At 39.2% G+C, this 13,646-nt stretch overlaps 1 protein-coding gene across 1 annotated transcript in view; it reads right to left on the reverse strand.

Moving 5' to 3' along the window:
• The window catches only part of astn2 (astrotactin 2), a 295,245-nt gene that overhangs the window by 102,543 nt on the left and 179,056 nt on the right, over positions 1–13,646 (reverse strand). Inside the window, exon 16 of the mRNA XM_028602252.1 lies at positions 5,929–6,079. Coding sequence (XP_028458053.1) covers positions 5,929–6,079 — 151 coding nt within the window. The remainder of the gene's footprint in view (positions 1–5,928; positions 6,080–13,646) is intronic.

A 13,646-nucleotide genomic window follows, 5' to 3' on the forward strand; every position in this document is an offset into this window, starting at 1 on the left:
TGAGCAACAGAAGGTATATTTGCAAAAATGGAAAGTTAAGGAGCCTCCTGCTGGGTTAGTTGAGATACACATCATGCTCCCATAATGTCTGGAATTTGAATCTGTCTGGAGAGCTGTCTGGTAGCCTATATATTCTTCTGCAACAGAAGGGAATTGTATTGTGCACTAGATGCAGCTTACGATAAGGCTTTTAAAAACTGCCTCATTACTTTTGCTCTCTGATCTGTTCTAAAGTCATAAAACTTATTTCTTACGTTACAAAATGCTCCTTACAAATGGGATGTTTCACAAAAAAATTTAAACCAAATTGAAAGCTTTAGTGCGTGCGCGGTCATGTAAGGCTTGTATCATGTGGACGCGCATACAGTTTTGTTGTCATTACTTAGAATTCCTCATGGGGGCGAAAACAGAAACGACACACTATAGCTTTAAATATATGTAAAAATATATCTTTATTGTGGATTTAATTTCTCTACAATAAATTGTGTTTGTTGGTGCTTTTCTATACTGTACATGTTTTCGTTTATTATTAAAGATTATGATCTTGGGGAGACTATACTTTTTAAATAAAGGAATAATGATATAACTAGGTATATCAATACTTTCTCTCTTCCTTTTTCAGCAAATTCAGTCACAACAATTTGCCTGAAACATTTCCAGTAACCATTACCTATTTCACACAGTTGACAAAAGTGTGATGGAAACAGCAGTGTAGGGTGTAATGTTAACAGCACAACTGTTATCCAGCACAGTGCTACTGTAATGCATAGTATATCAAACTGTTGTTTTATGAGCCAAGTGATGAATAAGTAAGGCGCCAGTACAAAAACATTACCTGTCTGAAATTGCTAACCTGCACTCACAACAGCTGCTGTTATCAGCAGAGGTTAGGAAGCACAAGAATAAACCACCTGTCATCCTCTCCGGCTCAGCAGCAGCAAGAAAAGGAACACAGGCAAAAAAAAAAGCAATGTCTCCAAAACTTCAGCACTCAGACTAAAATTTAATTCATTGTAAAGGCATTTCAACTGTCTTAAGAGCGGCAGACAGCCTTGAGGGACCGACTCTGATAATGGATTTTAAGCCCTCTGTGTGGCATGTCGCTGCTCTGTGTTAGCACCCACTCTGACAGGGGTGGTTAAAATAACACCAGCCCAAAAGAGTCGGAAAAATAAAATAATTCCACTGTGTCTGTGATCCTCTGAGTTAATCTTTGAAGACTAGAAGGCTTTGTCAGTCGTTTTGTCTGCGTAATCAGCCACACACGGAGGCGTGAGAGTGTTCTGAATCATTTCGGCGTAATATTTCATCCAACATTCATACTTTCTGAAAGTGTGAGTTGAAAGTAAGTCTTTCCATGCTGACTAAACCCTTAAGTGAGTGAGAATGTATGTATTCTCTCTACTTCTCTTTCCTTTCCTTTATTTAGGGTGCTAATTACTGGCAGTTCTTTGACATGGCTTACGCATGCGTGTGTGAAAACTGTTAATTAAATATGCCACGATATGTCCAGGGGCTAAAGAGTCTGACAAACATTCTCTTCCATGTCTACTACTTACCACCTCTGGGTCTAATAAGGATTCATCTTACCAGCATAGCTTTAGCATGAGAAACTGCTCTGCCCCGGTATAGGATGCAAATGCTACTACCACTGTTAAAATACATAAAACATGGCTGGAACCACTGTTACGGACACTGTAATTATTTTACAGGTATCAGCTATTTTACACTATGCAAAGCATTTACATAAGCTAACATGACTACTTTTTTTATTAACAATAATAGAACAAACCCTAAGTGAAATATATTGTTTTAATACATTTCAACATACTATAGAATTAGTTAAATTAATCACAACATTTTTTTATATAATAGCACAAAATCATTTATTCAGATTTTATTTAAATGTTGCATTTACAAAATTGGTGAGAACATAAAAAAATGTCATATGTGTACATAATTATTTACTGGGAGAATAAACTAAAGCTTTGCATCCTTTAAAATGTCACAGAACAAACAGAACAAGGCATCGGCCGGAGTGAGGAGTCGGAAATAATTTTGCTATGCAGGAAAGCGTGACACGGTGCACCATCGCTGTTCATGCATATTTTTTAATTATCCATATTGCGGGTGCTCGGGTGGCACAGCAGAAGAACACCAAATAACTGCAGAGATCTAGGGTTATTATAACGTATTATCATATAATCAGTAACAAAATGAAGAAAATACTGTGAACAAGTATGGGGCAAGAGGCAATTACCACTATATGTAGACAAAAACATAACAAGCAACAGCAACAAGCTACTAAATACTATATGTCAAAGGTGGAAACCGTCTTGGTTCTGATAAATGATGAGGATTATAAGTCAGGTTTATTAATATGAAGTTGTCGTCATGGTAACACAGCAGGAGGTAAATCATAGGGGGATGACTTGCAGAGGCAGAATCTGTATAGAAAATGCTGAAAATGTTGTAAGCACTATGTTGGTATTTAGTTTATTACAAAGTCTTCTATGGTATGGAGTACCTGGACAACAGTGTCAGGAACGCTATTCATCATTTGTGATTAGTGTCAAAAGTCTCTCATGAAGATTGTAAATAGAAGGTTTTGTTGTATTAGAGGCCTTTTATATTTCTGTTAAAAGATAAGAAAAAAGAAAGTAAAACAAGAAAATTGCCTTAACCCTGTTTGTCTTTGGTCGGCACAAACAATGAAAAGACCAGTCAATTTATAGCCCTGTCCAAGCCCTTAATGACCCAGAAAATCATCCTCCAGCAATTGAGATGGCTCATCAATTTAATTACTTTACAACCCAGGCCTGCCCCATTCTGTCAAAAGCCTGGCATCTGAAGTTTCCAGTCACCCTGTACTTGTAAAAATGCCAGCAGAAAAGCTCTTTTGGACTGTTGTTTACAATGTTACATATAAAATCAAATTAGGGTTTATGAATCAAAAAAGGACCTATGAAGACAGCTCCATTAATAAATGTATTGTGTATGTATTTGCTATACATTTTCTACTCATAAATGTAGTATACAAAGAAGCATATTACAAATCCACTGCTTCTAATTTGCTGCTGTTGTCACATGAGCAGTTCCTTGATGATCCATATTATATTGTGAATAACAGCCCCATCATAATCATCACAGTGAACAGCTACACCTTGTGTTGTTAATCGTTTTCAAAAAAGCAATTTGTGTGTTTTTCTTCAATTCCAAATGGGTAAAAAGTCACTGTAAGAGTGTCACATATACCTTAACCAGACTAAAGCAAGGCAGTGTCATTCTATCAGAGTATGTGTACGATGAATACAGGGCCACACACTACAGCAGTGTGAGTAATAACTGCTTCTAACCATAGGAACCATAGTGTCCATATATAATGTACACTAAAGAGCCTACAATAACACCAAAGCATACTAATTATGGATGTAAACAGCACACACAATATTATATATTGCTTGCAAATATCACAAAAGCCATATACAGCAGATGGCATGCAAATGTAATGAGTGGCATTGTCTTGGGAAAGAAAAAGAGGTGATTATGTAAATGAATTAATTTTAGAATATATTCAATACTTAAGCAGCTTTTAGCTGCAAAGTACTGCAATAACTACTTAGCTTGTTGTTTGTTTCATTAACTGTTTTGAGGCAATTTTCTATTGTTACGGGCCTCTTAATCTTCATTTCTGAATTATCCAGTGTACCCGAAACCTGTGCAGGTATGCTGTTATGACTACAATACATGGGAAATGCATAAATGGTAGCATGCCCAGACTACATATCTGTAGCTTCTGTGTATCTGTTCCGACTAAAGGCTTGAATGCGGCATTACTAGTGTGGCTCTAGTCTGCAATTGGTTGTCAACACCCTCTGAGCTCTGCTAGCTAGTTTGCTCCAGCTCTGCACCAGTTCAGCTGACAGCAGGCTGATAGATGAAAAGTGTAACTGCTAGGCCTTTTATCAGTAGGTCTATCACATGCAAACGTGTCTCACTCACACACACACACACACACACACACACACACACACACACACACACACACACACACAAACACACAATCCCAATGGCAATGTCTTTGGTCAGTCCACCACTCTGATCTGGACTGAAATATCTAAAAAACTATCCACTTAAAAACTATTGCCATGATGATTACAAAAATACCTGCTAAACATTTGCATGTTAAAGGTGCAATATGTAATATTGTGTGTAATACTGGCAGCTAGCGGTTAAAATAGTTACTGCACTACCAATTCAAAATACTGGAGAGTCGTCTCCCCCGCCCCCTCCTGCCCAGACTCGAAGTTCACGGGGGTTGCCAGGCTGAGACCGCAGCATTCACAATAATGTAGCTGGAAGCTTTTCTCACATAGCCAGACATTACTCCACAGTACAGCGGAATAGCTAACGTTAGATGCTAGTCTCACATAGCCAGACATTACTCCACAGCACAGCCGAGTAGCTAACGTTAGATGCTGGCTATATTGACAGTCATGAAAGCCCGTGCTCACGTGGAGCTCTGTAACCAACTAACAGACACACTTTTTCGGCTTAAAATTACAGTATGAACCGCTAAAAACACAACAACCTCACTGTTCTCTCCACACGCCAGTCAGGCACACTTCCTCGGCTTAGAATTACAATACGAAACGCTAAAAATGCCACTACCTTGCCGACGGAACACACTTCATTGGCTTAGAATTACGGCAACAATCGCTAAACACACTGCAAACTCATAGTCCCCTCTTTCCGATTTACAGCCCCCCTCTCGTGGCTTAAAATAACTCACCGTTGTCGGCTCCAGCCGCTGAAGAGGCTACACGCTGTAAACAGCCATGGGCTGCATGCCTGGTCCTCCCGGTAACGTTAACAGTTAGCCAGGACCAGTCGGGATCACTTTACTGGCTATGTCTCAATTGTTTTTGCGAGTAACCAACTCGGTTACTCTAGCTATATAATTCAATGTGAGTACACAAATGTTGAAATGACAAAAAATGCCCATCCCTAGTAGCTGTGATAAATTAGCGTGGAGCTAATGCTTACCGGTCCAGGAGAAAATAAGCCAACTCTGCGTCCTTTTGGGCTCTAAGCTGTCTCCGTCTTTCAAATACATCTCCAATATTTACCAGGGGGTTGTTACGTCTCTGGTCACGCAACTGTTTCATTTTTTTATGTCATGTAGAATCTATCTCCGTTTATCCTGTTGGTTTGTTTGCTGCTTTCATGGCTGTACTAACGTTACAGCTGTAGCGCGCTGGGTTTACGTTTTTACAGGTATATCTGGCAACCCGGCCTGCCTGTCAAACTGGGCCGTTGATAACAACACACAGATCAAAACATAAACATAAATTCCGTCACGGAATGTAAATTTCAAAAAGAAAAATATTGAAATTAGCATTGTTGTCAGAAAAGATAGTATTTCAGTTTAACATGTTTCCTTAATATCTGATGAGGCATTGGTGTCATTTTTGGATTTATTACAGTACAAATATTACATATTGGACCTTTAACGTTGTCATTTTGAGCATGTTAGCATTCTAAATACAGCCTCACTGAGCTACTAGCATGTGTGTAGACTCTTAATCTTATATTAAGATTAAGTTATAAATCCAATGCTTATTTTTGTATAAATATACAACAAATGTAATTTGAATAATATTTTACTATGCAAATCTATAAAAATACAGGCACATCTAACTCCCAATAGGAAAGTATTTACTGCATACTTAATTCATTATAGATATTATACCTACTATAGCCAATCAAGTATTAAATTGTAAACATAAACATTTTTAAAAACACAGGAGAATTTAATTAACCTTGGATCGACCCTGGTTGACACTTACCATGTACAGCAACATATTCATGTCAGCATGTCATCAACAGTAGAAGTAAAACCAGCACATGCCACCTGCTTAAACTTACCATGCAGCCGGATGAGTCTAACTGTCTGTCAGTCACACACTTGAAGTTCTTCTTGCAACCACCGTTATCTTTGGAACAGTCACGGGCAGGCCCAAAAGATGCAAGTAGGTCCTCCACTGTCTCAAAGTAAGTGGACATCATGGCCTCTTCCCTGGAAAGGAAGAAAAAAAAAATATTTCACAGTGTAAATAAAGACACACAATTACTAGCAATGGAAAGTGGAAAAGAATGCTTGAGCAGCTGAACATCCCTCATAACCTTGCTTTGTTAGTGCAATTAAAAAGCCATCAATGCTTGTTCATAATGTGACAACATTATGGTTTGTTGGTGGCTCTTACCCTTGCACCTACAATTAATGACTACTTAAAATGTTTGCAAGTCATGTTTTGGTTCTTTGTAAAAGGGTATAAAAGTCAGCTTAATGGCAAAAATATTAATAAAATGTAGATGAATGAACACTAACAATAACAGAGCTGTTATTAAATACAGAAAAGTATTACTTCTTTTGACATGACAGCTTTCCTCTGTGAGCTTTAGTTTCATTGTGTGACTGGCAGCACAAAGGCAAACACTACTAAACTCAATCCAATAGTAGTTCAAAACTGATGTACCCTAGGGCTTATGTTGTGCTGTACCAGGTGTACAGTGTCTTTAAAGGCGCTTTAACACCTATAGTTTGGTAGACTAGGTGCGATTTGGGGGTGAAGTTGCAACATTAGTGTTCACACTGCACTTTGTCAAACACACCAAACCTTGTAAACAAATGTCACACGGTCAAAACGGTCGCTGTTCTATTAAACAGAAATTCCAAGTGAAACTTGGGTGACACTTCTGGTCTCAGACATAATGGAGCAACACCAAATTTATAATGTGCTAGGTTTTCTGGGTTTGCTTTTGTGATTTAAATATTTTAAAGGTCCCATGACATGGTGCTCTTTGGATGCGACATTAGTGGTCCCCTAATACTGTATCTGAAGTCTCTTTCCCAAAATTCAGCTTTGGTGCAAAATTACAGCCACTAGAGCCAATCCCAAAATGAGCTTTTCCTAGCCACTGGGGGACCATAGGCAGGCAGGGGGAACGCATATTAATGTTAAAAAAAACTCATAAAGTGACATTTTCATGCCATGGGACCTTTAAAAGAAGGTGAACAATATGAGCACCTGACAAGACAGCGAGTGAAGGATAGGGCGGGCTGGAAAGAGATTATGATGTGTTGTCACACAGGCAACAAGCGGTGTATGGTCATAATAGGTTATGAATTTGAAAGTTATTATCCCTTAAATCATATATAAGTCTGTAAATTGTGTGCAAGGTAGAAATTGCAGACTAGTAAATGCACTATAGTAAATGCACTACTTTTTGGTACACTTCCTATATTTGGGTCGGATTGCATTCTTACCTACGGGGAACAGAACTCAAGTGCACTTGGAAGTAAACCAAGACCAGAGTTTGGTTGCTTCCCACGAAATGCTCCAGGATTCGGTTAAAACTGACCAAACTGCTCAGTTGTGAAAGAAACCTGCAACAGAAGTTTTACTGGAGTGACGCATGCAGGGGTTCATACGACGGAGCATTAGGGCCACATCAAGGGGAAAAAAATTAAGGAGGAAGATTTTTTTTAAATTTATTTTGCATTTCGAGAATAAAGTCAACATGACAAGAATAAAGTTGAACTACCATTTCGAGAATAATGTCAAAATGTCAAGATTAAAGTTGAAATGACATTTTCACTTAATCACATTAGAGTGACTGTCTGCCATGCCAGCTGCCATGTAGGCAACATCATAGATAGGCTATGGGTTACATCCTTGGAGTGCCGCGCTCGCCTGAGCTCCACTCCTTCAGGAACAAACAATTTGATCAATTGTCAGCCACCTCCTCGTTTGTGTGGTTTCTCCTTCTCAACAGACACAATTTTCAGCACAATCTCTTAAAAGTCCTACTATCACAATAATGTATTTATGCACTAAAAGAGAAAGAATTTCCTTGTTATTAAAACCGATTCTGAAGTATAATTTCACAAGATCATATAGGACTTCACAAGGCATTTTGTCAAAGACTAGTAGTTTGGTTTATTCTCAAAAGTCCAACTTGATTCTTGAAATATCAAGTTTTTCCTTGACATGTCGACTTTAGTCTCAAAATGGTATTTTCAACTTTATTCTCGTCTTTATTTTTGACAATATTCGACAATATTCTCAAAATGCAAAATAAATAAAAAATCTTCCTCCTTAATTGTTTTCCCCTTGATGTGGCCCTAATGCTCTGTCTGGCTGGTTCATGTCTGTGGGACTAATCGGTGGCATATTGGCATTAATTGGACATGTTGGTCAGGGTGTTGATCCAGAGCCTATGAAATCATCACTCTGTATCGATAACCTCTCAGGACTCATCCAAGGCCAAGGCATCTAGGCCTGCCTTAGCTGGCAATGTTGAAGGAGACAGCAGAAGAACAAAAAAGGAAAAGCAAATGCATGCATACACACTCAAACACAAACAGAGGCAATAAGAGATACATTTCATTTATTCCTCATTTCTTTATTTCTCATTCATTTAACTCAATTTTATTTATGTATTTAATTTTGTTTCTGACATATAGGATAGCATGTTTTTTTATTTGTTGAACTCCATAGAGAGCTAGATTTACACACACACACATACTGTACATATATATATATATATATATATATTTGCATATTAATGAAACATTAAAATTACATTTATTGTATATTTATACAGAAATTAGCATTGGATTTATAACAAGATTAAGAGTCTACACACATGCTAGTGGCTCTGTGAGGCTGCACCGCGGTACATTAAACTCACTGCTAACGCCAGCATGCTAACATGCTCAAAATGACAATGTTAACATGCAAATGTTTAGCAAGTATGTTTATCATCATCATGGCAATCGTTTTTGAGTGACATGTTTATTTTAGTTATTTCAGTCCAGATCAGAGTGGTGGCTAGACCGAAGGATTGCCATCCCTGGAGCCGAAAATCTTTAGAAAGTTTTAGATTATCAGATTGGGATTAAGTATGGTTAGAGATCTATTGATTTAGTACAGTGTGTGTGTGTTAGGGTTTAAGGACCAAATCAAAGCCTCATTGAAGAGGTGTCACAGGTAGAAGATCTAGCATCCTACCGTACCATCTGGAGGTCTTGCTGTGTGAGATAAAGCGGGCAAAAAGGCATGCTAGGAAGCTATGTCCCAACCACACTAAACCCAGTCTACATATGCTCTGTCTGCAACCGCAGATGTGCTTCCAGAATTGGCGTATACAGTCACCCAAAATCTAACAAATGAAGAAGAAGATGGTCATCATCGGACACAATGGACAACCATAAGCAAGTAAGCAAGTGTCAGTCTGCCCAGACTGATCTCATGAATTGGCGTATGGATGACACGTCAATTTGTATCAAGACGCATAATCGCATTTTTGCGTGTATATCAACGCAAATCGGCCGCCATTGACCTACATTACGAGTCAATTTCCGCCGTAGCGAGTAGTATAAAGGAACGGGAAATTGAGTAAGGAGGTAGGTTGGGGTGGTGGATGGGTAAACACAGGACTTTCACCCGGGAGAGCCGGGTTCGCGTCCCGCGTGTGGTGATTTTTCAGCCGTTTTTTTTTTTTAATGAGCCTTACCCAATGTTTCTTTCCTAAACCCAACCATTTGTTTTCCTAAGCGTGTTTTTGTCATTATTTTCCGTGTTTTTGTCACTGTTTTGTTACTAAAGCCTTTCCCTGTGTTCTTTTCCTAAACCCAACCATTTTTATTATTTATTTTTTTTAACAGGTGTGTGACGTTGTTCTTGCGATAGTACGTCGCGTTCTCGCGATAACACGCAATGTGGCAAGGCCACGTGGTGGGTATGTTTACATCAGCTGTATACAGCGTAGGCATACACGTGGATAGCTGAAAATGCGTACAATAACACACCATTTGGCTTTATGAAAGTGGCGTGTATATTTACGCAAAGTCATGATGCCATGTTGGTCTGCCACTGCCAGGGCCACTTCAGTTTAAAATAAATCATTACAAACAAAGGAGGAATGCTGGATCTCTGTGCTTTCTTCTAAGAAATGTCAGCTTGAACAATGCTGTACAGGTCAGCTGCTGGCTTCATTTCAGCATGCTCAGCCATGCCCATACACTGAGCTCTGCATGCCTGCTGTCAAAGAGAACGAAGGGGTAAGCAACCTCTGTGTTTTTCTTTGCAACAAAATAAAAGCACTGTCTCTTACAATGGGGCCGCAGGGACCACAGTGTGTTGTGATGGTGACTCGACTCTACAAACAGCAACAAGATATTGAATGATGGGAAGACAGATAGCCTGCTGAGCGAGGAGGATTTTGGAGTATTGTCACTGTCCTTGCATGTCTATGGGCCCTATCTTGCACTCGGCGCAGCACAGCACAAAGCCCGACGCAAGCGTCTTTGCTAGTTTAAGACAGTCGCAGTTGTCAATTTCCCTTTGAGCGTCCGCGTCATTTAAATAGCAAATGTATCTGCGCCCATCTTTGCGCCCATGGGGTGCTGGTCTTACAGGTGTGTTCAGGTGAATTATTCAGTCCTTCCAGAATTTTTTTTTCTGTGATTGTTGCAGGCAAAAATCCGTGATTATGTGGCACATTTTCTTAAAAAATGCGATGGAATATGCAGGATATTTATGCAATTTTATGCGATGAAATTACGGGAACTTGCAAAAATTGCGGGAACTTGCAAATACTGCAGCTTGATGAAAAATAGAAAAAAAAAAGTGATTCCCCCAACACCCTGCTTTTCCATGATGTTTATGTCACGGAATTACGTCACTTCATAACGTTCCCATGGCAACAGGGGGAAATGGCTACTCTTGTGTGAAGTAAACGCAACATTTTTCAACTTTCTGCTAAGATATATGTGACTTTTTTGCGACGAAAATGCGGGGATTATGAAATCATGCAAGCCCTGCATATTTTGCGCGGAAATCGGCAATTTATGCAGCAAAAGTGCAGCATATTTGAAAAAATGCGGCTTTGATGAAAATCAAAGAATTAACATTCATCACAAAAGTTTGGAATGCTCTGTACAGAGCATTTACAAAAAACCTTCAAAATTCATATCTTATTAATATAATCAGGGATGTATTGCTGTAGGCAGACACCTACCACCCTTTTCAATGACAAAACATATTTTTTTCTGTTTCATAGTGTGTCTGACCCTGTGTGATCAGCATTTTAATGGTATTTAAAACCTCAAACTGTTTTCAGCAAAGGGTTTCTTTATTTTACATATTTGGTTTTCATGTTAGATTTATGGTACATCAGCCCATAATTGGCACATCTTCCTTGTGTGAGCGGTGAAGTATTACCGCTCACTGACAGCACATAGAAACGGTCCCCTTTGCAAAATCAATTCTTTCCTGACAGTGCTGTGCGGTTAGCAAATCACTCACTGTCACACACTCTGAATATATATATATATATATATATATATATGTCTCCCAAAAGAGCCCAGAGAAGTAACCCATCACTCCAAAATGTGAATATTCTGTTATTTGATTAATGGAGCAGGAGTTTGTTTTTTGTTTTGTTTGTTTTTGTAATCTAAGTATATGGTACTGTAGCCTTCTGACTATTTGCACTCTGCATTATTAACGCCACCTAATTAACTATGGCTATGGTTCTTCTGGTTCGAGCATTCATTCAAATGTGGATATGAATGACATCAACAAAAAAGAGAAAAATGCATTTTGAAATGCTTTTAGTCTGTTGACCACAAGAGGGAGTGTGACATATCAACAATAGTATATACAATTACAATATTTCAATTATAACAACCCTTTGTTTAAACAATACTTTTAGTCTGGAGAATGATATTACAGGTAATACAATATTTTAAAATAATTATAATAAAAAAGTGTTGCTTTCTGGGGCGCCTGGGTATCTTACCTGATAGAGCAGACGCCCATATATATAGAGGTTTACTCCTCGACGCAGTGGCCGCAGGTTCGACTCTGCCCCCTGTGGCCCTTTGCCGCATGTCATTCCCCTTCTCTCTCCCCTTTCAAGTCTTCAGCTGTCCTATACAAATAAAGGCCTAAAACGGCCAAAACTTAAAAAAAGTGTTGCTTTCTGTTTGCAGTGCACTAAGAAATGTTTCATGGTCCCCAATAGAAAACATGATGATGTGGTTATGCCAGACCCATTATGCTTTAATATTGATGTCGTACAGTAATTCTCAGAACTCAAGATCGATGCACAAATGCAACCCTTCAAGGACACTTTTCTGGCATTACGTTTCAGTTTACTGGTTCGCTGGCCACACAAGCAGCTATGCTATAGTCAAGTTTGTCTTTCTTAAGGCCAAATAAACAGCATTTGTAAACAGGGTGGGAAATTAACTATTTGGTCAACCAGTCAAAATCGCTGACGGATATCTCATATTTATGTATTTATTCAGCTTTGTGTTTGGGTTAGCATTTCTGGGATAGCTGCAGGATGTGAACTGAACTCCCCAAATACATAAAATCAGGATGCCACAAAACTGCTACAAAGTCCACATTTGTTTGTTCTCCCAACGTGATATCATAACTTCGCAACATACACGGCACTTTCCTAAAGCCAAGTGGCGTGTTATCTGTACGCATTTTGAGCTATACGCGTGAATGTCTACGCTCTATACAGCGGATGGCAGTCTACAACGTCACAGCATAAACAACGTGCTATCACAAGGCTACGTGTTATCGTGAGCCTACGGTTGGGTTTAGGAACATCACACGCGGGTTGGGTTTAGGAAAAGAAGAACCGCTTGGGATTAGGAAAAGAAGAACGGGGTTGGTTTAGGAAACGTCACGGGTTGGGTTTAGGAAAAAGAAGAACTGGTTGAGTTTAGGAAAAAGAAGAACTGGTTTGGTTTAGGAAAAAGAAGAACTTGTTGGGTTTAGGAAAAGAAGGGGGTTGGGTTTAGGAAAACAATAAACGTGGAAAGGAAACATCTCATGCGGGACACGAAGTCACACGCGGGACACGATCCCCGCTCTCCTGGGTAAAAGTCCTGTGTTTTACCCATCCTCCACCCCGACCAATATCCCTATGCAGATTTTTGCCCTTTCATACTACTCGCTATGGCGTCAATTCACATGCAATCGCAAGGTAATGTAAGTCAACGGAGGCCAAACGGCATTGATAAACATGCTAAAAAACAAGTATGCGTCTTGATAACACGCCAATGTATGTATGTATGACACGAATTGGCATGTCATACATACGCTACTTCATGAGATCAGTCTGCTCAGTCAGGCAGACTCTCTTTATGCTTTCATTCCTTTACAAATCTCTCTGTCTCTCGTTGTCCAGCTTCTACTGTATCAGCCGACTGTGGGCCAACGAGATTTTGCCACAATTTCCCTAAGCCAATCATATCGTTGCTATCAAACTTTAAATATCTGTTCTCTCTGCTGCTGTCAATTATTTCAGATGAATCAATGCAACCCTCCAGTCTTTATCACATCCAGTACCCAGTCCTTCTCCACATCCCATCATCCAGATTTTCAGCCAACTCCCTTCACCACCACTAGTGTCTACACTCTGGGGATATATTCTTGCTGTAATAACCATGGCATCACTACCTCCCATAAATATACTCTCTCTCGATGGGGTCTAATCGCCAAAGACTCTATATAATTCTAACTTTATTGTGCACCATTTAATAAATGTTCAGTCTA

Source organism: Perca flavescens, chromosome 16 (genome assembly GCF_004354835.1).
Source record: "Perca flavescens isolate YP-PL-M2 chromosome 16, PFLA_1.0, whole genome shotgun sequence".
Lineage (NCBI taxonomy): Eukaryota > Metazoa > Chordata > Actinopteri > Perciformes > Percidae > Perca > Perca flavescens.